This window comes from Homarus americanus, unplaced genomic scaffold (genome assembly GCF_018991925.1).
Source record: "Homarus americanus isolate GMGI-L3 unplaced genomic scaffold, GMGI_Hamer_2.0 scaffold32583, whole genome shotgun sequence".
NCBI lineage: Eukaryota > Metazoa > Arthropoda > Malacostraca > Decapoda > Nephropidae > Homarus > Homarus americanus.
Genome location: NW_024713129.1, coordinates 4,287,167 through 4,311,584, shown reverse-complemented (window position 1 = coordinate 4,311,584; position 24,418 = coordinate 4,287,167). Strand labels below are relative to the sequence as shown.

The 24,418-nt window shown below is 40.0% G+C and overlaps 1 protein-coding gene across 2 annotated transcripts in view; it reads right to left on the bottom strand.

Annotated features, from left to right (window-relative positions):
• Positions 1 to 24,418, bottom strand: part of LOC121866278 (neuralized-like protein 4) — a gene marked incomplete at both ends in the record, with an annotated part of 191,318 nt that overhangs the window by 67,935 nt on the left and 98,965 nt on the right. For both annotated transcript variants that reach the window (XM_042365899.1, XM_042365904.1), the window contains 4 exon segments: positions 7,498 to 7,656; positions 8,701 to 9,252; positions 17,965 to 18,279; positions 18,455 to 18,592. In XM_042365899.1, coding sequence (XP_042221833.1) covers positions 7,498 to 7,656; positions 8,701 to 9,252; positions 17,965 to 18,279; positions 18,455 to 18,592 — 1,164 coding nt within the window.

Sequence of the window (24,418 nt, the reverse complement as noted above, 5' to 3'; positions counted from 1 at the left end):
TCTGCTGGCCCCGCCACCAGTGTTGAGTCCCATACCCTTCCCAGTGATGAAGTCCCTCGACGCTCAGAACGGATCCAGAAGAAAAGGTCCGCTCAAGACTTTGCTATGAGCGTATAGGGGGGAGGGAGGTGTATGTATATTATGTATGCTGGATTATGTATTATGTATGTATATTATGTATGTGCTCCATTTATTATTTATTCAGCCTAGCTAGCAGCGTGTGGCAATGTTATGACCATATCCCACACGCTTAATTAATGTGCCTGGCGACGTATGGAAGCTGCTAATGTATCACTTGCCATACGTCGTCTATGGTAGTTGACCAGGACCTTAGCTAGGGAGCAGTGCTATCCACCTCTGTGTACATACTCTTATCCAGTAAACCGAACCTACAAAACTATACAGGTGTTTGTGTTCTCTCCTGTATATAGAACTTATTACCCAGAATACCTAACAGCCGACATCCCCCATCCCCCTCTCCAATTTCTACATCTCGCTCCCCTGATGACCAGCCATGCTTGCCTGCCTCCACCACAGCTCCCTCACTTTCTACTTCTGGCCCTGCCCTGCCTGAACATAACACTCGGGAAGATGACGATACTGTTGGAGAGGATGATGCTACAGGACAGAATGACGATAAATGGGAATGGGAGAATGAGGAGCTTCCCTTCGACTCGGCAATGTCAGGAGTCTAAGAAACATCCGCCGTCAGGGCAAATAGCAAAGTACATGTCAGTGACTTTTTAAGTACTTCTGGAATGACACTATCCTAGGAGAGATTGCAGAGGAGTCCAACAAGTTTTTATACTTTATGCAAGGAGGATGTGTCCTGCTACCCCAATCAAAAGTGCACCAGTGGTCTGACCTCACACCACCTAAGCTGATCTTCTTCCTCATTCTCATGATGCTCATGGAGTTTGTTCATAAGAGGAGATAAGGAGATTACTAGACAATAGACCCACTTCTGTCCATGCTGATGTTCTGCAGGATCATGACTGTCAACCACTTCACCAACATTCTGAGGGCCCTCCACTTCAATGACAACCTTCAAGCACACATCCAAGGCATGTCAGACAAGATGAAGATGATCAGGGCAGTCTTTAATCTTTTCAGGAGGAAGTTTAAGCACATATTCAAGCCATATCAGAGGCTGGTCATCGATGAGAGTCTTATGCTGTGGCGGGGCAATATATCAGAGGCTGGTCATCGATGAGAGTCTTATGCTGTGGCGGGGCAATATCTCCTTCCGCTAATACAGCTCTTCGGCTTGAAATTATTCATCCTCTGTGATCGCAAGACTGACTTTGTCCTTGACATGATCCTCTATACTAGTTCCTCCATTAACCCTGTGACTGATGCTGCAATGGGGATGTCCAAATCCATAGTTACTACTCTCCTAGAACCTTATCTGGGCAATGTACACATCCTCGATGTTGACAATTGATAAACCAGCCCCACCTTGTTTGAGTACCTCTAATTACAGAACACTGGAGGACGTGACACTGTGAGAAGAAGGTAGCAGAATATACCACACATTACAACTCTGTCGCGACGAGGAAAAGTCCTCCACTGCCACGCCAAGCATGTCTTTCCTGTCATGTGGAGGGAAGAGTGGAAGGTGGCCCTTCTCGCCCCACCATCCATCATGACAACCTGGTCCTCTCCCAGAATGCTGATCCACATACACAAGGGAGAGTATCTTAAAGCCCAACTCTGTGGTTGACTACAACACCAACATGCACCTTGTTGACAAGTCTTAAGAGTATAATATCTACCATGGAGTCTGCGAGGAAGACGATGAAGTTGCATAAGAAGCTATTCTTCCATCTGCTCAACTTTACATGCCTAAATGTTTACATCCTCTACATGTCTGTCACCAAGAAGAAGATAATCTTCCATGACTTTGCCCACGAGGTAGTGCGTAAGCTCTTGCAGGAGTATGTGGAGAAGAGGACGGATGCCCAGGTCAGACACCTCCCTGATGAACCTGCCCAATTGTCCCTGACGGCCACTATCCTCACACCATTCAACTTGCACATGGTGCCAAGAAGAAAAATACTCAGGAGGTGCCATGTCTGCTACCGCACCCAGTGACGACAGAAGAAGACACAAAGTACTGTTGCCTGGAGTCTGATGTACCGTTGTGTGTTGACCTTTGTTTCTGGGAGCACCACACTCTGGAAGTGTATTGAGTGCATGGTACAGTGTACTGCATAAAATAGTGATTATTGTATATACTGATCTCACAAAGTCACATAACAACAGTTAGACAAGTGATTAGAAAGTGTGTGGAGGCAGCAAAACAGAGACGAGATATGGTGTGTGTGTGTGTGTGTGTGTGTGTGTGTGTGTGTGTGTGTGTGTGTGTGTGTGTGTGTGTGTGTGTGTGTGTGTGTGTGTGTGTGTGTGTGTGTGTGTGTGTGTGTGTGTGTGTGTGTGTGTGTGTGTGTGTGTGTGTGTGTGTGTGTGTGTGTGTGTGTGTGTGTGTGTGTGTGTGTGTGTGTGTGTGTGTGTGTGTGTGTGTGTGTGTGTGTGTGTGTGTGTGTGTGTGTGTGTGTGTGTGTGTGTGTGTGTGTGTGTGTGTGTGTGTGTGTGTGTGTGTGTGTGTGTGTGTGTGTGTGTGTGTGTGTGTGTGTGTGTGTGTGTGTGTGTGTGTGTGTGTGTGTGTGTGTGTGTGTGTGTGTGTGTGTGTGTGTGTGTGTGTGTGTGTGTGTGTGTGTGTGTGTGTGTGTGTGTGTGTGTGTGTGTGTGTGTGTGTGTGTGTGTGTGTGTGTGTGTGTGTGTGTGTGTGTGTGTGTGTGTGTGTGTGTGTGTGTGTGTGTGTGTGTGTGTGTGTGTGTGTGTGTGTGTGTGTGTGTGTGTGTGTGTGTGTGTGTGTGTGTGTGTGTGTGTGTGTGTGTGTGTGTGTGTGTGTGTGTGTGTGTGTGTGTGTGTGTGTGTGTGTGTGTGTGTGTGTGTGTGTGTGTGTGTGTGTGTGTGTGTGTGTGTGTGTGTGTGTGTGTGTGTGTGTGTGTGTGTGTGTGTGTGTGTGTGTGTGTGTGTGTGTGTGTGTGTGTGTGTGTGTGTGTGTGTGTGTGTGTGTGTGTGTGTGTGTGTGTGTGTGTGTGTGTGTGTGTGTGTGTGTGTGTGTGTGTGTGTGTGTGTGTGTGTGTGTGTGTGTGTGTGTGTGTGTGTGTGTGTGTGTGTGTGTGTGTGTGTGTGTGTGTGTGTGTGTGTGTGTGTGTGTGTGTGTGTGTGTGTGTGTGTGTGTGTGTGTGTGTGTGTGTGTGTGTGTGTGTGTGTGTGTGTGTGTGTGTGTGTGTGTGGTGTGTGTGTGTGTGTGTGGCGCTGCGCGCAATTTGAATGCCGCGCGATTTGAATGTACTTCAATTACAGTGGTCCCTCGGTTAACGAGCACAATCCGTTCCAGCAGGTTGCTCGTTAACCGAAACCATTGTTTCAATGGGTTTTTGGGTAATTGGTTCCAGCTCACCGAAAATTGCCTAAATTCAACAAAAAAGGTAGAAAAGTACACTTACTTTGAGGTGTGTATGTAGAAGGCTCCTGGATGATGATAATGATGATGGGAATTAGAATGGGGGTGGAGGAGAAGGGAGAAGAGAAGGCATTGGGGTGGAAGAGAAGTCACCCCATGGTGCTATTTCACCCATAAAATTTTAGTTCTCTTGGTGTAATTGAAGATTATTTTCTTTAAAGCAACACTGCACTGCATTATATATTGTCAATATATTTCAAAATGACCAATAATTTGCTTGGAAGCACAGAAAAAAAGCGTTTAGTTGAAGAGAGTCTCAAGCAACATGTTACCTCCACTGAAAAGATTGAGAGACTAACGCCTGTTTGTGTGTTAATAGGCTGGATGGCACGCCAGAAACTCGTTTCTTTACTTTCAATTATGTTCAATAATTGTCAAAATGACTAAAAAAATTTAATATTAAACTTTTAAAATTATTGAATAGTATAAACTTCTTGATATTTACTAAAATAGTAAGGAATTTAAGCCCTAAAACCGATTAAAGGTTGTACCTCTCTAGTCCGGCATTCTGTGGTCCGGAACGATTTTAGTTGTCCAATAGGTAGCTAGGCAGCTGTTTTTTTTTTTTTTTTTACTTATCTGAATTATTATTATTATTATTACAGGAGTATTAAATTTTTGCCCCTCAGGCCCCAATGTGGGTCAGTGACCTATGCCCGGGTGGGCTAATCCCCTAAAAAAAAACAACAAAGCCGCGGGAAATTAAGGTTTGTTTACATCCGGCAGTTCGGCTGCTCTCTCTCTCTCTCTGCTTGTCTATACAGAGTACAACATTTAACGATGTGTTTTCACATGTGCGCACTTACATACGCGCAGTCTCACTTTTTTTTACCATTAATGGTTAGCTACTTATATTGTTCCATTTATTAACATTAAATAACATTACAGGTACTTCAAACAACCATATTAATTTTTTTACATTAATTTTACTACAGCTAAAATCAGGGTCTTATTTTCTTGTTTTATATGTAGAACCAATCAGTCACTGGTTTTGTAAGCTTTAACATAAACAATGCCGGCAGCCGTCTCGTCTCCTCTAATATTCCACGTATTATTAATAAATTGTATTGTTAATTTTGCACACACAAACATTAATTCAATAAAAACAAATTCAGAAACATTAATTAAAATATATATGAACAGTAAATAAGTGTTGCTTTCATATTCTTATGTAAAGTAATGACGATATGTTTTCACGTGTGCGCATGCGCACTTACATACGCGATCTCTCTTTTTTCTTTACCATTATCGTTAGCTACTTCTATTGTTCCATTTATTAACATTAAATAACATTACTTAAAACAACCATATTAATTTTACTACAGCTACAGCCAAGGTCTTATTTTCCTCAGCTTTATATGTAGAACCAGTCAGTCACTGGTTTTGTAATCAACGAAAACAATGCTGTGTAATTTCCTCGTGTGTTTTAATATTCTACGTATTATTAATGAATTGTATTGCTCATTTTGCACACAAACATTAATTCAATAAAAAAGACATTCAGTAATAAACAATAATGAATCTTTTGTACATAAGAGAAATGAGGCTGTTTACACGATTATGCACGTCGTCTTTACGTTGGCGGGCCGTTGAAACCCGTCGAAATTCAAGTTTCCGCCGTCAAAATTTGTATTTATTTATTTTTTATGTGTTCCAATAAAATACGTTAAGAATTAAAAACTCGTGAAATTTGAGAAGCTACTATACGACATTTAACCCTTCAATATGTCTTCAAAGAGACCATGATGCAGAGAATGTGGTGCTGGTGCTTCCAAGCATAAGCCACTATCTATCCAGGAAAAAGGTGAATTTCCATGGTCCGGCACCGGTCAGGTCCCGAGGTTGCCGGACTAGAGAGGTAAAACCTGTACTGTATTGGCGGACTAATACTAGAGCTGGTGGACCGCCAAATGCAAGCGAAAACATGTTGAGGTCAGCTTGTAAAAAACTCGTCAATCGAGGGATTGCTCGTTAACCAAAGTTAAGAATCTTATGGAAGGTAAATCGTTAACCGAAATCTCGTTAACCGAGGCGCTCGTTAACCGAGGGATCACTGTACTTCAATGTACAGAATATTCCTCCGGCGGGGCAATCCGCGTATTTGCGAATCCGTGTATGCTAAACCCGCGTATATGAAGGGCCGACTGTATTTCTTATGGGGAAAATTGATCCACTTAATGTTGTTTCGCTTAACGTTGCATTTTCAGGAACATAACCCCAATGTTAAGCGAGGACGCCCTGCATCACCACATTACCCTCCATTTCGTGCACTGCCAGTACTGTTTTAGGCTCCTCAAGGTGCGAGGGATCATCACTACAAAGCAAAATCATTTCGGAACCTTGCGGTCAGAGGCTTTAGTAGGTTGGACAAATAGAAAACTTATGTAATTCTTAGCAGTGATGGTCTTGGAGTTGATGTGCATGTGTTGTTGTTGCCACCGTTGATTGCTCCAACGTTATCAGCAGTGGCTGGGTAGGATAAAAGCTACTGGGGAGAGGAAGGAGTGGGATTAACTGTTTCTCTCCTCTTCTTCAGCTGCAGGTGTTGCCTGTTTCATCTACACCAAACAACAAGTGTGGATGTAAAGTGGCACTTTCTATTAGGGCTTTGAGGGTATCAGCGAATTCCTTTGCTGCCTGTTGGTGTACACTTGCTGTCTTACCTGAAATTTTGATGCTGTGTAAATTCCTGCAATGTTTGTAGAGGTCAAACCAACCATGGCTTGCACTAAAAGTTCCCTCAGCTGAACTTTCACCCTCCTACCGCTTCACAATTCCATGAAAACTCATTGCCTTCTCCATAATGATTCTCATACTGAGGGGCATATTTCTCTGATTTTGATCTTCAATCCATATGGATAATGGTTTTTCCATTTGTTCCATCACATTGCTCCTTGTCCTTGTAGCTGAAGTTGCACCCATGGAAGTAACATTCTCACTACAGATCTTACTACAGTAGATGGGATAGAGAAATGACGTGCAATATCCACTGCACATTCACCAGCCTCAAACTTTGCAGTGATTTTCCTCTTTTGCTCGAGTGTCATGTTACAATTATTAGCATCTTTGCTTCATGGTGTAGCACTATCACTTGCTGGACATTTAGAGGCTATAATAAGGATATGGGAGACACTTTAAAACCAATTAAAAAGCTAATAACAAAACAACAAAAACAAGAAAATGTTCAATTCAGCAAAGTTGTGTAAAACAATTAGTTTCAGTGTTTTGAGATGATTCTCTTTACCTTTTAAGTGAAGATATTTGTAAGTATTTTATAAATAATTGTAATACAATATACAGTAATTAGATGCAATAGAATTTTCTTTGTCAATAAAATTTAATGACCAGTCAACAAATTTGACAACTACTACAAAGAACCATTGTACACAAGGCAGATAGAAATATTGTCCAGTTATTGTACAGTTGGACAAACTGTACACATACTGTACTTTCATTATTTTTAAAAATTATTAATTCAATTATTGTACACTTAATTTCAAACAATGAAAAAAGAGGCAATGAACAGCGAGGACTTCCTGTACTAAACATATCTGACCTATGATTTCTTCACTTACTATACCAAAAGTATTTATATAAATTTCAGATACATTTTTGTAATATTCGATTACTTCACAAACAGTTATCAGGGGATGATAGTTCCAGCCTCCCAGTACATCTAAATATTGAACTTACCACTGTTTACACCAATGACTATTATGAAAACAATGAAGACACTAAAACACCAGAGGTACTGGGTATGCCATAAGCTCCCCCTATATTTCAGAGAGTGAAATAAAGAAAAAAGGGGAAACAACTTTGTGATAACCTGCATTAAGGTACAAGGCTACATGCTGATAAGGATGATAAGCCTTCACTACCGCTGCGATAGATGATACTTCTAAGAAAGAACAGGAAACAATCAACAAAAATGAAAAAGCTACATAAAAAATGCTGGTACTCACTTTCACTCCATTGTAGAAAACAGAGTCACCGGAAATTATCCAAGAGTTTCGTTTAAGAGCAAAAGCTGTATTTGGTAAGTGGAGCTTCTCTGGCAACTGGGCAGTGACTCCAATCATCAGAGAACTTGACCATCGAGGGTTAAGAGGTCCCAGTCGCACCTTGGAAACAATGAATGCCATTAAAGTGCTAAGTCATTTTAATGAATGGGAAACATTAGCTTCAGGACTGATGATTGTCACATCTAGCAAAACTATCTTGACCTAGAAAAAGCATGGCTGATAACAGGAAATCAATTTTTTTTACTATCTGTAATTATGTGGGAAAAGATTACAAAACCTCTGAATAATGAGAATATGCAAGATTTATGGAAAGCTGAGATTGTAAAAATTGAAGACTGACATCATCTAAAGAATTTCCCACAATTAAACGAGGTCTTTCCTTGATATACACATATATACGATAAATGGGGACTGAATCCTAAAGATTCATTCCGTGATTGATAATGCAGTAAAGACTTAAGAATTAATGGGTATCCCAATCCTTCACAAAACTCATTGAGCCATTTCAGGTCAATAATAACACTTGCATCCAACAAGTGGCCTCCTGAGACTTTTAGCAAAAACAATTGTTTACTAATTTGCCGGCACACATGAACTAGTAGGCCAGTATCAGGCAAGCAGGCTTGGGTCAATTAGTTAGTGTAATTGCAGATGAACCTGGACTTTACAGCACTTAGTAACACTTAAAGTTGAGTGAATGTCCCACACAGGTCATATTAGGTAAGGATTGTGTCATAAAGAGGATGATGGCAACTCCCACACAGTATTCCCCATTTAACAGATCACTGCACAGTGTATTCATCAACATGAATTTCATAAATGTTGTTCAAAACATATGGAGTTCACTACCAAAATTGTAATGGTGGTATGTTTTCTTGGCAACTAACAAGTGGTTTAAGATTGTGAGACATTATGTTGTGTACGAGGTTATGTTGTCAGTGGTAGTGCATGCTACTGTCTTATGAGTAGTAGTGTATGCAGTTATGCTTTGGATGGTGGTGCAGCAGGTGGTGTGTGAGGTAATACTGTGAGTGTTGATTATATTAGGTTAAGCTGAGTTGTGTGTTATATGCAGATATGACACAATGCACTCCTTCATCTGTAATCAAAATACTGTATACTGTACACTCCGTGGACTCTTACTTGGAAGATAATATTCCTTGGCAGGGGCTTAGCAGACATTACAATGCCTTGATTATAACTTTCTGTCCGTCTTGCTGATAGGCGGTCTGATGACAGTAATATGTTTTTCCCTGTATTTTCATGGAAATGAATAACTGAAGAATCTTTATTGTTAAATGATGTTGCATGCTGTCTACTTTCTGTGGATGTATCTAGAGAGCCATGGATGTGCCCACTGGATCGCAAATCTGCAGCTTGCATGTGGCGTCCATTTTGTCCTAAATCTTGCCTGTTAAGATCATTTGTGCTTGTCACCTTTCCATCAGTTGATGAGCGAAGGTCTATGTGAGGAAGGTGTGCTGAGGTAGCAGGGTGAAAGCCTGAGTTGAGAGATATATGTCCCAATGGATGTCGAGAATCTGGCTGAGAGAGTTCTAATGAATCTTGGGACACTGCATTATTATTAGTAGCCACAACTGTTGAGTCCATGATAGGTGAAGTGGCTTGCCTCGAAACACTTGTTGCCGCTACAGACTCTGTGAACCCAAACAAGTCTATTGCACCAAACACTCGCTGAAAGAGAAAAAAATAATTACTGTAGTATTCTTGTTGATTTCTTATATCATGTACAAATTTACCGATACAGTACCGTATTTTACGGCATATAAGATGCACCCCCAGTTTAGCAGGGAGTACTAAGGAAAATATTTTTTGGTGGATTTTCCTACTGTAGTCATAGTTTTCTTAAAACAATATATACAGTACTAGTAAATGTGAGGAATAAATAAAAATAATACCAATAAATATGGACAACAAAAAATACTGTACAGAAGAACGTCGATTTAAAGCAATTCAATTTAAGATTATTGATTTAAAGCGACACCCACAATTAAGGACAATGTTTTAATTTAAAGATAATCTTTCCTATTTTGAGTGAGTCAATCTGGCGCATAATATTTAAAATTTTGCGCCTAATGTTTCTCTGGGCACGGTACACTGTCCTAAGGGCAAAGCTGTACTGCACATGTACTCAAAATAATGTACTAAACTTTTTGTCTAGTGCAAACTATAGCATGTTTATATTCAAATTAATCACTATCTTATAAGAATTCCAGCAATGTAAATAATATTCTCTCCGGTCACTTCTGTGACATTTTATAAGCAAAAAACATAAACTCAAGCTAAAGGACATAAATAAACAAATATCTGGCACCAACTGTCAAACATTTCACTGTCACTTCCCTCCCCCCCCCCACCATCTTCCCAGCCAGGGTTTGGTGTTTTAGGCTTAAAGTTTTTATCTTATATAATGTCACAGACTAAAGTTTGGAGAATATAATTAACAATGCTAGAATCCTTGCAAGACAGCGAATAATTTGAATATAAACATCATATATTTTGCACGAGATAACAAATTTTGCTCTTTGTACCCTGTACTAAAATTCTTAAATTAGAAATAAAATTTGTATGTCTAATGCGAGCTATAGCATGTTTATATTCAAATTAATCACTATCTTATAAGAATTCCAGCAATTTTAATTATATTCGCCCATGTCAGTTCAGTTACATTTTATAAGAGAAAAACTTAGTCACTCTTAAGGACATAAATAAATAAGCACTAGACCTTGGCATCAACTGTCAAACATATCACCTCACCTTCTCCCCCCCCATTTTCCCAGCCAGTAAACCAGTTCCCGTCGACCCCTAGAAATGCTCCCCCCCCATGTCTCGCCTCCTCCTGCTCCTCCTCTGAGCCAGCCAGCTAACTATGTGCAAAGAAATGTTTATTCCCTTTATGTGTTTGCCCTTAGCACAACTACAGTAAGTTCTCGTTTAACGTTGACCCCGACAACGTTGCTTCGTTATAATGTCGCTACTCTTTAGATACCTATGATTCGGATAACGTCCCGCCAATTCGGTATAACATCGTCATGACTACTTTGTACGGTACATCACCCTCTCTCACCCAGTCAGAGCAGGAGGAGGAGTCACCCTCCGGGTCTCAGTGACTCGCCACCTTCCTCCTCTCCACTATCCACCACACTCGCTCCACCTCCGCCCATCAATGAGTACAATACAAAGGATTTTGTTTATTTATCTTTTGGGATGTATAATACAGGTTGTACCTCTCTAGTCCGGCATTCTGTGGTCCGGAAACTCCCATGGTCCGCAACGATTTTAGTTTATCCAATAGGTAGATAGGCAGTTTTTTTTTTTTTTTTTTATACTTATCTAAATGATTATTATTATTACAGGAGTATTAAATTTTTGCCCCTCAGGCCCCAATGGGTCAGTGACCTATGCCGGTGGGCTAATCCCCTTAAAAAAAAACGCGAGAAATTAAGGTTTGTTTACATCCGGCAGTTCGGCTGCTCTGTCTCTCTCTGCTTGTCTATACAGAGTACAACATTTAACCCTTCAATATATATGAGCAGTAAATAAGTGTTGCTTTCATATTCTTATGTAGAGTAATGATGTGTTTTCACATGTGCGCACTTACATACGCGCAGTCTCACTTTTTTTTTTTCCATTAATGGTTAGCTACTTATATTGTTCGAGTTATTAACATTAAATAACATTACAGGTACTTCAAACAACCATATTAATTTTTTTACATTAATTTTACTACAGCTAAAATCAGGGTCTTATTTTCTTCAGTTTTATATGTAGAACCAATGAGTCACTGGTTTTGTAAGCTTTAACATAAACAATGCCGGCAGCCGTCTCGTCTCCTCTAATATTTCACGTATTATTAATAAATTGTATTGTTAATTTTGCGCACGCAAACATTAATTCAATAAAAACAAATTCAGAAACATTAATTAAAATATATATGAACAGTAAATAAGTGTTGCTTTCATATTCTTATGTAAAGTAATGACGATATGTTTTCACGTGTGCGCATGCGCACTTACATACGCGATCTCTCTTTTTCCATACCATTATCGTTAGCTACTTCTATTGTTCCATTTATTAACATTAAATAACATTACTTAAAACAACCATATTAATTTTACTACAGCTACAGGCAAGGTCTTATTTTCTTCAGTTTTATATGTAGAAACAGTCAGTCACTGGTTTTGTAATCAACGAAAACAATGCTGTGTCATTTCCTCGTGTGTTTTAATATTCTACGTATTATTAATGAATTGTATTGCTCATTTTGCACACCTAAACATTAATTCAATAAAAAAGACATTCAGTAATCAACAATTATGAATCTTTTGTACATAAGAGAAATGAGGCTGTTTACACGATTATGCACGTCGTCTTTACGTTGGCGGGCCGTTGAAACCCGTCGAAATTCAAGTTTCCGCCGTCAAAATTTGTATTTATTTATTTTTTATGTGTTCCAATAAAATACGTTATGAATTAAAAACTCGCGAAATTTGAGAAGCTACTATACGACATTTAACCCTTCAATATGTCTTCAAAGAGACCATGATGCAGAGAAAGTGGTGCTAGTGCTTCCAAGCATAAGCACAAGTCACTATCTATCCAGGAAAAGGGTGAATTACCATGGTCCGGCACCGGTCAGGTCCCGAGGTTGCCGGACTAGAGAGGTACAACCTGTATATACTATTTTATATAAAAATTCCATTGAATTTTTTTTTTTTTTTTTTTTTTGTGGGATATATATATATATATATATATATATATATATATATATATATATATATATATATATATATATATATATATATATATATATATATATAATTATAATAAAAATATATAAATAAAAATAAACAATACAGTTTTACCCCGCCTAACGCGGTTTCACTTAACGCGTTTTCGCATATACGCGGTGCCTTGCCAAAGCTGAACTTTCACTTAACGCGGATTTTTTCCACATATACGCGGTGAGTGTCCGAGACGCTATTTTTAGATTTGCCCCACCCGCCACCCTGCCTGACTGCCTGTTTTAGCTCATAAAATTCATACAAATTACCAGGCCAGAATATAATTTACATTGCTGGAATTCTTATAATTTGGTGATCATTTTGAATATAAACATCATATATTTTGCTTTAAACTTACAATTTTTAGATAAAAATTTTTCTCTAGGTAACTATGGTATCTTTTGTCCAAAATATATGACATTTATATTCAAAATATTCCTGGTCTTACAAGGAATCCAGCAATGTCAATTATATTATCCTAACTTTAGTTTGAGGTATTATTTATTAAAATTTAGTGGTTATCCCACACATCTCCTTGGGACGGTTGGTGGGGGGTGGGGGGGAGGGAGGGACCAACCGACCATCTGTTACCCTGTGAAGAATTATTATTTTTTTTTATTAACTGAAGATATTTGTTTTAGCTCATAAAATTCATACAAATTACCCGGTCAGAATATAATTTACATTGCTGGAATTCTTATAATTTGGTGATCATTTTGAATATAAACATCATATATTTTGCTTTAAACTTACAATTTTTAGATAAAAATTTTTCTCTAGGTAACTATGGTATCTTTTGTCCAAAATATATGACATTTATATTCAAAATATTCCTGGTCTTACAAGGAATCCAGCAATGTCAATTATATTATCCTAACTTTAATCTGAGGTATTATTTAATACTAAATGTTAAAAACTCTGGAAGGGAGGATTGGTGGGGGGTGGGGGGGAGGGTTGGGACTGACCGCGCGGTTGGAAGAGGGGGGGAGGCAAGGTGGGGTACTTTGATTGACAGATAGTGTCGTGAAGATTATTTTTTTTTTATTAACTGAAGATATTTGTTTTAGCTCATAAAATTCATACAAATTACCCGGTCAGAATATAATTTACATTGCTGGAATTCTTATAATTTGGTGATCATTTTGAATATAAACATCATATATTTTGCTTTAAACTTACAATTTTTAGATAAAAATTTTTCTCTAGGTAACTATGTTATCTTTTGTCCAAAATATATGACATTTATATTCAAAATATTCCTGGTCTTACAAGGAATCCAGCAATGTCAATTATATTTTCCTAACTTTAGTTTGAGGTTATCCCACACATCTCCTTGGGACGGTTGGTGGGGGGTGGGGAGGGAGGGACCGACCGACCATCTGTTAGCCGGCTGTGTAGTGTGAGAGGGGGAGGGAGTTGAGTCCATTATTTGAATGGACATTAACTTGGCGACTGTATTTCTCTATTTCTCTTAAGTATTAATTGTGTGCATGTACCATCATAAAATTAAGATGTTATTTTTACTACAACATAGGTATGTGTCTTCAAAAAGTGGAGTTTGGGGGTCGGGCCGGTTTCTATTGGAATTAATCCCATATGTTCTGTTGTTCACTTAACGCAGATTTCACTTAACGCGGGACCCTCTGGGTTCAATTGACCGCGTTAAGTGGGGTACAACTGTAATTTATAGAAAATAAAATTTATAATACAAAATAGAAAATTAAAAACAAAATAATAATGATAGCAATAATAATAAAAACAACACTAATAATAATAATAATAATAATGATAAAGAACCATAAAGAAATTAAAAAATGAAAAAAATCAAGAGTGAGAAACAATATATTGTATGTACAGTATGTTGTGTCGTCAAAGTAAGAGAAACAATTGAGACCCTGCAATTGTGTGTAAAGGAGGCAGAAAGTCACATCAGCAACCTGGGACTTGGTCACAATTTTCGTGATGCCATATAGTAGCAGGGTCTACCATTAGACAATACATTATGCTTCCAATATCTTCCCAGGCAGTAGTACTTCCCTGTTTGGTAGCTACCTACTACCAACATGTATATGTAATGTATTTTATGGGGCAAAGTGAGGCTGGGGAACGTAACTAGTGTATTTCATCTATTTCTTATGGGGAAATTTGATTCCGTTAACATCGCAGTTTTCAGGAACGGAACCACAACGTTAAGCGAGGACTTACCGTATTTCTTTTACTTTTTCACAATACAGGGGATCCTTGCTTAACGTCGGGGTTACGTTCCTGAAACGCGACGTTAAGCAAAACAACGTTAAGAGGATCAATTTTCCCCAAAACACAGTGGTTCTCAACCTGGGGCAAGGGAGCCACGGCAAGAATTTAGGGGAGCCACGGCGAGCTGTTATAAATTGTACGTTTCCAAATAATGTTGGGAATCTGAATTAAACAAAACTTGTATTACTTATTTTGACTTGCCAGAAGAGAATTTTCGTTCTTTTTTTGTCATTTTGTTTAATCATAACAATACAATTTTAATATTAACATACTCTGGTGCTAATTTTTTTTTATCTTTACGGATTATTTAAGATTTCACAGGTCCAGTCCCTGTCTGTGTGACAGGCGCTGGACCGAGCTGCTGAACTGACTTGTTCAGTACGTGTCCATGTGTCATCCCTTTGCAAGTGGTGATAGGACCGAATGATCTCAGTCTGGCCTGGGATACCATCACGAAAACAGTGGAGTGTATTGTCTCTGAACCATATACTGTGTTTGAGCTTGACTCAAGCATAATATACTCCGTAATTGGTGTTACTTATTTTGTTTCATATTTCATGTGGTCGCTGCTTTACGTGGGTGAAATATTTGTACACTTCCTTTATTAATTATTTCCTTATTTATTGGTGCCATTGTTGTTCATACTCATTCTTTACTTATATAATCCTACCATATTTAGTGCTAAATTGGTATGACTCACTATTCTTTTCATTCTTCCAAGTTGGGCAGTGCTTGTCAAAGGAGGTGTGTTCTTGCTTACAGGAAGTACACTTCAGCTTGCTAGCTTGAGTGTGCATGTCTGTGTATGACTGTATGTGTGCTTTATGTGTGAGTGCATGGGTGTGTTAGGTATGTGAATGTGTGTTTACCATTCTAACTCTTATCCTATTTATCTGTTCTTCTTTATCATTCTTTAGTCTTTATCACTTGTTTGTTTGTCTGTTCTGGGAGAAAAATGAAGGAGGCCACGAGGATGTTGAAAATTCCTCAAGGGGTGAATGGAGTGAAAAAGGTTGAGAACCACTGCCATAAGAAATAGATAAAATACAGGAGTTACGTTCCTGAGCCTCCCTTCGTCCATGAAAAAAGTCACATATATAGAAAATTATTGCCATTTGCACAGACACATATATAGCTGTCATTTTGGAGTTTCAAAATGGCTGTCATAGATTACATATGTTCCAATATTTCTGCTACTAATTGATCCATAAAACTTCATTCATTAGTCTAATCCTATGTTTTCAGGGACATTAATCAACATTTAGCATCTATAAGCTCATAATCCTAACCATAGCTTCATATTTAGGTAATACTCTAGCTGTGAAAGCATGTCACAGTTATAAAGCAGCTGTATGAAACTTGTGTCACTGAGTAAATAAATGGAGACACGAGTCTTTAAGTACAGTAAGTCCTCGCTTAATGTCGTTTCGGTACTACGTCGCTAAACTTTAGACAAAAATGTTCTGGTGATCGGATACTGTACTACGTCGTTTTGCGTCATCAGAGACTGCTTTCTACGGAGCACTACCCTCTTTCGTGTGTCCATGCTACGCTCTCTCGGATCGGCGTGCTGCCCTCACTCGCAGAACGTCACAGCATCTCCAAGCAGCGCCAAGCCAGTCTGTGTTACGACTTCACATCATTCGTGTGTGCTTAAGTGTTTTTGCTCTAAAACTGAACTCTAACCATTCGAAATGGCTTCCAAGCGCCCATCAAGTGCTACTGTAGTGAAGAGGCAACATAAGAGCATTACCCTTGCTACGAAAATGGATGTACTAGCCCGTTTTGAAAAAGGGGAACGTGCTGTAGACATAGCTGCTGTGCTTGGTCTAGCACCCACAACGGTGCGTACAGTGAACCCTCGCTTTACGCCGTCAATTGAACCCACGGAGGCCCGCGTAAAGCGAGAAACGCGTAAAGTGAACAACATAACATATGGGATTAATTGAAATAGAGACCGGGCCGACCATCAAACTCCACTTTTTCAGACACAATACCTACGTTGTAGTAAAAACAACTTCTTAATTTTATGATGGTATGCACACACAATTAATAATTATGAGAAATATCAATAATACTAGGTTTTTTAACACTTACATTAGTAGAAAAGATGACTGGGCACACGGGGATGGGGGGTTGGTTCCGAGGCAGAGGGCAGATTATTGGCCCTCACCTGTATCACTTGTATCAATTGTATCACTATCCACCACAGAGGCCTGCAGGGCCTCTTTGTCAAACCCCTCAAAGTCCATATAAGTCCATATCCTCACTATCACTGACTTGGGCCGGCTGTGGTGGGTGGCGGGTGAAGAACTCGGTAATGTTTTGATGACTGGGCGACCTTGTGCGCACCCTGTTCGCGCCGCTCTCCGCGTAAAAGGGTACACACACCGCGGAAAGTGAGCATTCCGTGTTCGGCAAGGTACCGCGTAAACGTGGAAACGCGTAAAGTGGGACCGCGTAAAGCGAGGGTTGACTGTATGCTTATGGGAAAAATATGTTTAATTGACGCATTTTTTAATTAAGCTGTGATTTTCAAGAATGTTACCCCAACGTAAAACGAGAGATGGGTGTACTGTATTATACCCAAAAAAAAAATCACCTTAAAATGGAGGTTACGTTCTTTACACAAAGTGACCTTTATCCTGCTAAGCCATAAACAAAGAAAGATATTCTTGCTACAGTGTCCTACCATATCATAAATCAATAATAAAACCACTGTATAAATAAATTTGAGAAAGAGAAAGAAAGAGAAATAATTAAATACTTTGAAACACCACATTGCCTCAAGATGGGGTAGGCAGCAAGTGAAGAGATTTGAACACTTACAGTACTTGCAACATTCTCCATAAATGTTGAAGTAATTTGGGAAAAGCATTCACAATCTGTTTATAAAGACTTTGCTTCCATTACGACAAGCATCTATATTAGTGTAAAGAGAAAACAAAGTGAAACTGTATTAAAATATGCATGTATGGATCTAATATTACAAAACTGTATAAAATAGAATGATGGTAATGAATGTACTGTACATACATGAAACAGTCTAGATTATCTCTGAGTTGCAGTGATACTGAAATGACTGTGGTAACAAAACTGCACCAAGTTTTTACTAAAAGTCTCTGAGGTTTAAGTAGTGTATAGTTGATCAATTGCTGGTCAGAGATGTCTCCTGCACATCACAAAAGTCTATTAGAAAATAAATCACTGCAATACCATATTTATTCCAATTTATTCAGTATCTTTCTGAAATAAACACGGACCGTAAATGAGAGGAAATAAAGAGTATCTATTTATGTGCAAAAGTTATACAACCACAGGAGAGATAAATATTAGAGAACCTTACTTTTGTCACATTTGTAGCTGCCACACCAAAGTCCTCTCCATTAATGTAAAGCCTCATAGCCCCATCACTAGTTCTCTTGATTCCTACACGATCCCCATTTAGTAGTCTTCCTAGGTTGGGGCAGAAGTTGAGTCGCAAAATGGAAGAGCCATTTCTCCTCACATCAGACCCACTGACCCACCAAGTATCTGCAGACTCAATCCCTGCTAAGGATGCCGGGAGGTTGACAGATGGGTACGAGTCACTAACAGGGAGGGAGGTTAACCCAATCCCCAAAGAGCCACAGTAACCCACAGCAACTCGTTCAATTTGAACCTGTAAATATAAGAAAAATATTATCATCGTACATTTGTGGATGTTTAATGTGTGTGCAAGAGCAGATGAAAGGTTAAAGTGGAACTACGGTCCCATTAGTCAGTCTATGTTACCATTCATGGTGGTTAATTCTACAACAGTTAAACATTTCTAAATTTTAGGATTAAGGTCTTACCTCAAATAGTTCTTCAGGCTCCAATGGATGTGAAGTAAAAATAAGTCCATGATTGAAGTGTCTGACACGTATAGCAGTAGTATTATTATTGCTCAAAGCAATATTTGCTCCACAACACTTGGAGAAACGATGTATTACCTATGACAAAAAAAAACAATAAATGTATATAATGCACAGTCACTATTACAAACATTGTAAATATAGTTGTTTCCTTACAAAGGCAATTTTGATCTTGACTTCTTTGTAGTATGTAGTAGGCAGCTACCATACAGGGAGATACTACCGCCTGGGAAGATATTGGAAGCATAATGTGTTGTCTAATGGTAGACCCTGCTGCCATATGGCATCACGAAAATTGTGACCAAGTCCCAGGCTGCTGATCTGACTTTCTGCTTCATTTACACACAATTGCAGGGTCTCAAATGTTTCTCGTACTATTGATAAAACAACATACATTCAATAAATTGTTTCTCACTATTGATTTTTTTCTTTTTTTGTGTGTATTTTTTATGGTTCTTCATTATTATTATTATTACAGTGCTGTTATTATTATTATTATTATTATTATTATTATTATTATTTTATTATTCTGTTTCCAATTTTGTATATTTTATTATAAATTTTATTTACAATGAATTATTATTATTATTATTATTATTATTATTATTATTATTATTAAATTTTCGCCCCCTCCCAGGTCCGGATGTGGGTCAATGACCTGTGGCCAGGTGGGCTGCTCCCCGTAAAAAAAAAAGAGCCAGCAAATGTACAAAATGAAACCTCAAGCCCCAAAGGCCCATCTTTTGATCAAGAGCTACCTCATTCTATGGCAAACAAGACACTTTTTTGTCTGAAAAATGGCTACAAAAATCAGCCTGCGTCCTACATGTGTAGCCGCAAGCTAATGAATCCCCCTTTGCTGTCTCCAGTACGCTAAATTCTACCAAACCCAACTCCAGAATTAAAAATATGTTATTGCTTACTTAACACTTTACAAGTATTGTTATTTTTAATTAATTACAAAAAATAATTATTGTAAATATAAAAGCTCAATTTATAACTACTGTACTGATGATAACCTGAGACAATTAACGTCCGTATGGCAGACACCTAACTCTTCTCAGGTAGCTAAGTAGTAACCATTTTTTAACTCTTACAAGCATTACAATCAATTAATGTCATACCTGTAACATTTATTTTTCAATCTACAAATACCTGATACAAATGAAGATTTACAGATAACTTTCTTTTCACATATACATCTTTAACATCGTTGGCAGCATTGTTGCCAGGTTAGACTCGTCTCTCTAACCAGGCTACTGGGCCAAGCTGTTGTTTTTCAACTCGTATTTTTGGGTAGATATACATAACTTTCTTCATTTAGTTTTACTGATATACATGCACACACCATCCTAACGGCAAACAAATAAAAGGAATATTCATTTCTTTGCACACGAGTTAGCTGGCTTAGTGGGGAGCGGAAGGACAGCTAGGTGGTTGGTGGTGGGAGAGGGGGAGCGTTGCTAGGGAATCGGCGGAGATGGCATCACCGTTGCTATGGTAAACAGAGTACAGATGTACAGTACAGGTATATTATGTGCAAATGGAAACCATGTTAAACTTTCATTTGGCGTTTTTATTTATTGGTTTGGCAAGAGAGTACTTTTTGTTGTACAGGGCTGCCTCACATATCGCAAAGGTTAAAGGGCATGAAACTCGTTGCGAATATCGAAATTGCGAATAGCAGAGCAATTTCTCCCATAAGAAATAATGTAAATAGGGGGGATACAAGCATCGCGGTGGTCACGACCGTCAGAATTTAAACACTTGTTTTACTCAATATATATAGAACATAAAATAAATAGGGAAACAAGGGCAAAATATCAATAAACATCAATAACTAACACTTTGAGTTCATTAGGCGTATATGTTTACAAGTACAGTATACGAGGTCTGTCCGGAAAGTATCCAGCCATTGTGAATATTGTGAAAACTGGTCGCGCGGCCTTGATAAACTTGGCAGCCACTCAGAGAGGACCGTACTGCGCATGCGTGAACAGCCACACTCCCGTGGGACAACTCAGTTGCCCGGCAGACGCCGTTGAGTGAGCGTGGGTACTGTGTGACCGTCGCATTTACAATAACCAAACAATAACGAATGAATACTACATTGAAGTTCTTCGCCGGCTGAGGGATGCGGTAAGAAGAAAACGACCGCAGCTTTGGGCAAGTGGTGACTGGCAGCTTCATCTTAACAACGCGCCTGCCCATTCTTCACGTCTCGTGCAGGGTTTTTTGGCAAAACATCGCATCACCCAGGTCTCTCAGCCCCCCTACAGCCCAAATTTGGCTCTCTGCGACTTCTGGCTTTTCTCAAAGCTAAAATCGCCGCTGAAAGGGAGGAGATTTCAGACCATGGACGAGATTAAGGAGAATGCGACGAGGCAGCTGATGAAGATCCCGAAAGAGGACTTTGCAGACTGTTTTGAAAAGTGTAAGGGACGCTGGGAGAAGTGTGTGAGGTCCCAAGGGGAGTACTTTGAAGGGGACTAAGGCGCCATTGTCCTAGGTAAGCAATATTTTTTTTAATAGTAAATGGCTGGATACTTTCCGGACAGACCTCGTACAGGGGTACTTTACATGTTTGAGTGTGTGAGTGTTTGAATGTTTATGTGCGTAGGTGTGTGAGGTAAGTTTTAAACGTAGACTGTTAGACTGTTAATTTATCTCTGATGTGCTGTGTTGCTTGCTTGCTGAAGTTGGCAGTAGGGGAGAGGGTGAAGGTTTACTGGAGTGAGAGGAAGCTAGGGTCGTCAGCCACCTCACTCTCCTCACTGACAGGGTCGTCAGCCACCTCACACTCATTATCGCTGTCAATTTACACTGAAAGCTGTTGTTCTCCACTGCCTTCTGTTGAATCATGTGTTTTAAGGTGCTGGGACTGGTCGTCAATCCACGTGCTCGACATCCGCTCCATACTCCCCTTCTCAGCATCACAGAACCTCGTCACCTTCGTAGCCGTCAGTGGTGTTGCAGACGCAGCCAACTCCTTGATCTTGTCAGCACTTTTAACTATAGAATGCACAGTACAGGGAGCCAAGCTGTGTATATATATATATATATATATATATATATATATATATATATATATATATATATATATATATATATATATATATATATATATATATATATATATATATATATATATATATATATATATGCAGTTAACCCTCACTTTACGCGGTGCCTTGCCAGAACCTCACGTGCTCACATTACGCGGTACGTGAACCCCATTACGCGGAGAGTGTCCGGCGCGACGCTATTTTTAGATTCGCCCCACCCGCCACCCGCCCGCCTGCCTGCCTCTCCCTCCTCCTCCCTCCGCTTGGGCAAGCGGCGCGGTAAGGTTGCGCAGTGTGTGTCTTTGTTGCGTTATCACTGACGTCATATGACGTATCAGACCTGTGATTGGCCATGCATCCCTACCCCCCTCTGCTGCTAGCTGTAATTGGCTTAAAGTATTATGACGTGTCCACCCGGGGGAGGGAGGGAGGGAGGAAAGACGACGCTTGACCTAGCCGCGGCAGTTTCATCCCTCAAGGCCACTCCGTGTAAACGCGCATCCATTGTTCCGTAAAATGGCTTCCGCCGGACCACCACCCCCAGAGAGAAACCTTTCCTTACCTGGACCCAGCGGCACTAAACCAAAGAAGACACGACGTTCCTTAAGCTACGAGGTGAAGTATAGCATCATCCAAGAGTTGGAGAAAGGAACAAGGCAGGTTGATTTGGCGCGCCAGCATGGCGTGAACGAATCTACGATCCGGACTATAAAGAAGGATTCAGCCAAGATAAAGGAGCACATGAAGATCACAAAGTCTACAGGTGCTTCTATGATCAAGTATTTTCACAACCAGGTGCTTCTCAAGACAGAAAAATTACTTGTGAGGTACTTGGTGCGTCAGGCGCGACGGAACATGGCGGTCGACACGCGCTCTGTTAAGGACTACGCACGTGAACTGTACATGGCAGTGGCACGAAAGATGGGAACTTCAGAGCCCAAACCCTTTAATGCTTCCTCTGGGTGGTTGCAGAGGTTTAAGATCTGGAACAAGATCACCAATATAAACATTGGTGGTGAAGAAGCGAGTGCTGATCGTGCTGCGGCTCGGGAATTTCCTCCGTTTTTACGTGAGATTATGGAGGAAGGACAGTACAGTGACGACCAGGTGTTTAACATGGACGAATCTGGTCTTTTCTGGAAAAAGCTACCTTCCAAGTCCTTCGTTGTGAAGAATGCCAGCAGGATTTGGGGCCAGAAAATGCAGAAGGAACGCATCACCGTCCTGTTTACCACCAATGCCTCCGGTACCTGTAAGCTCAAGTTATCGGTGATCCACACAGCCCGCAAGCCGCACGCCTACAGAAGCATGGACATGACCAAGCTAAATGTCCACTGGCTGACCGCACGTAAGGCATGGATGTTCTCTATACTGTCCTCCTCCTGGTTTGATGACTGTTTTGTTCCCGATGTAAAGAAATTCTGTGAGCGACAGAATGTCCCATTTAATATTTTGCTGCTGCTGGACAACGCACCAGACACTCGCCCTTACTGTTAGATCGTCACCCCAACGTAAAAGTGGTCTTCCTTCCTCCCAACACTACGTCTTTAATCCAGCCCATGGACCAGGAGTTGATTTGCAATGTGAAAGCTGCATTTTCAACAAAAAAATTCCAGCTCCTGAACGACTACACCAACACCAGGGAAGAGTTGCGTAACCTGAGTGACACCACCACCGATAGCAAGAGCGAAGAAGATGAGGATCAACAGTTAGAACAGCAAAAAATACTCTTCAAACAATTCTGGAGAGTATTTAACATCAAGAAAGCTGTGGACTTCTTGGTGGAGTCATGGGATCAGCTGTCTATTGCTACAATTCGTCACGCATGGAGACATGTGTTGCATGGAATACCAGGTGAGAGGAGGAGTTCAATCTGTGACTGGTGAGGTTCAGAATGTTGCAGTAGCAGTGGACCTTGCCAGAGAAGCTGCGCAGACTGTTACAGTTCCAGGCTTCTCCGAGACCACCAACGACGACATCCTGGAGGTGATCAGAGATCCTGAAGTGACTGCCGACGAGATGTTGGAAGAAGAACACGTCAGTGAAGAGGAGGAAGAAGGTGCGTCATTCTCCGAAGAACACAGTTTAAGTCATAGTGGTATTAAGGGTGCCATGGAGTGTGCAGAGAAGATGAAGTCCTTCCTTTCCCGCGACAATGACGATGACCGCTATGAAGTCTTCCATACCCGGCTGGTGCAGGCTATGGAGCCGTACATCAAGGTGTATCACGACAACATCAACGCCAGCCGTCAGCAAAGCATAACAGATTTCTTCGCCCGCAACCCACCACAGCCAGCCCAAGCCAGTGATAGTGGCAGTGAAGATGACTTTGAGGGATTTGTCAGGGAAGCCCTGACAACTGTAAGTGACAGTGATGGTGATTTACCTAGTAATAGTGATACACCTGAGGGCCAGTAATCTGCCCTCTGCCTCGGAACCAGCCTCCATCCCCGTATGCCGACCCATCTCTTCTACTACCGTAAGTGTTACACCTAATTTTTAGTTTTCTAACCTAACCTTTATTTTTCCTATGTTAACCTTTATCTTTCCTAACTTAACCTCTTCTATATTACTTGTTTTTTCATACCATCATAAAGTTAAGATAAAATTTTTACTACAACATAGTTGTGTGTCGTCAAAAAGTGGAGTTTGGGGATCGGCCCGGACTCCATTTCAATTAATCCCATATGTTATGTTATTCACTTTACGCGTTCCTCACTTTACGCGGGACCCTCCGGGTTACATTAACCGCGTAAAGTGAGGGTTAACTGTACATACATACATACATACATACATACATACATACATACATACATACATACATACATACATATATATA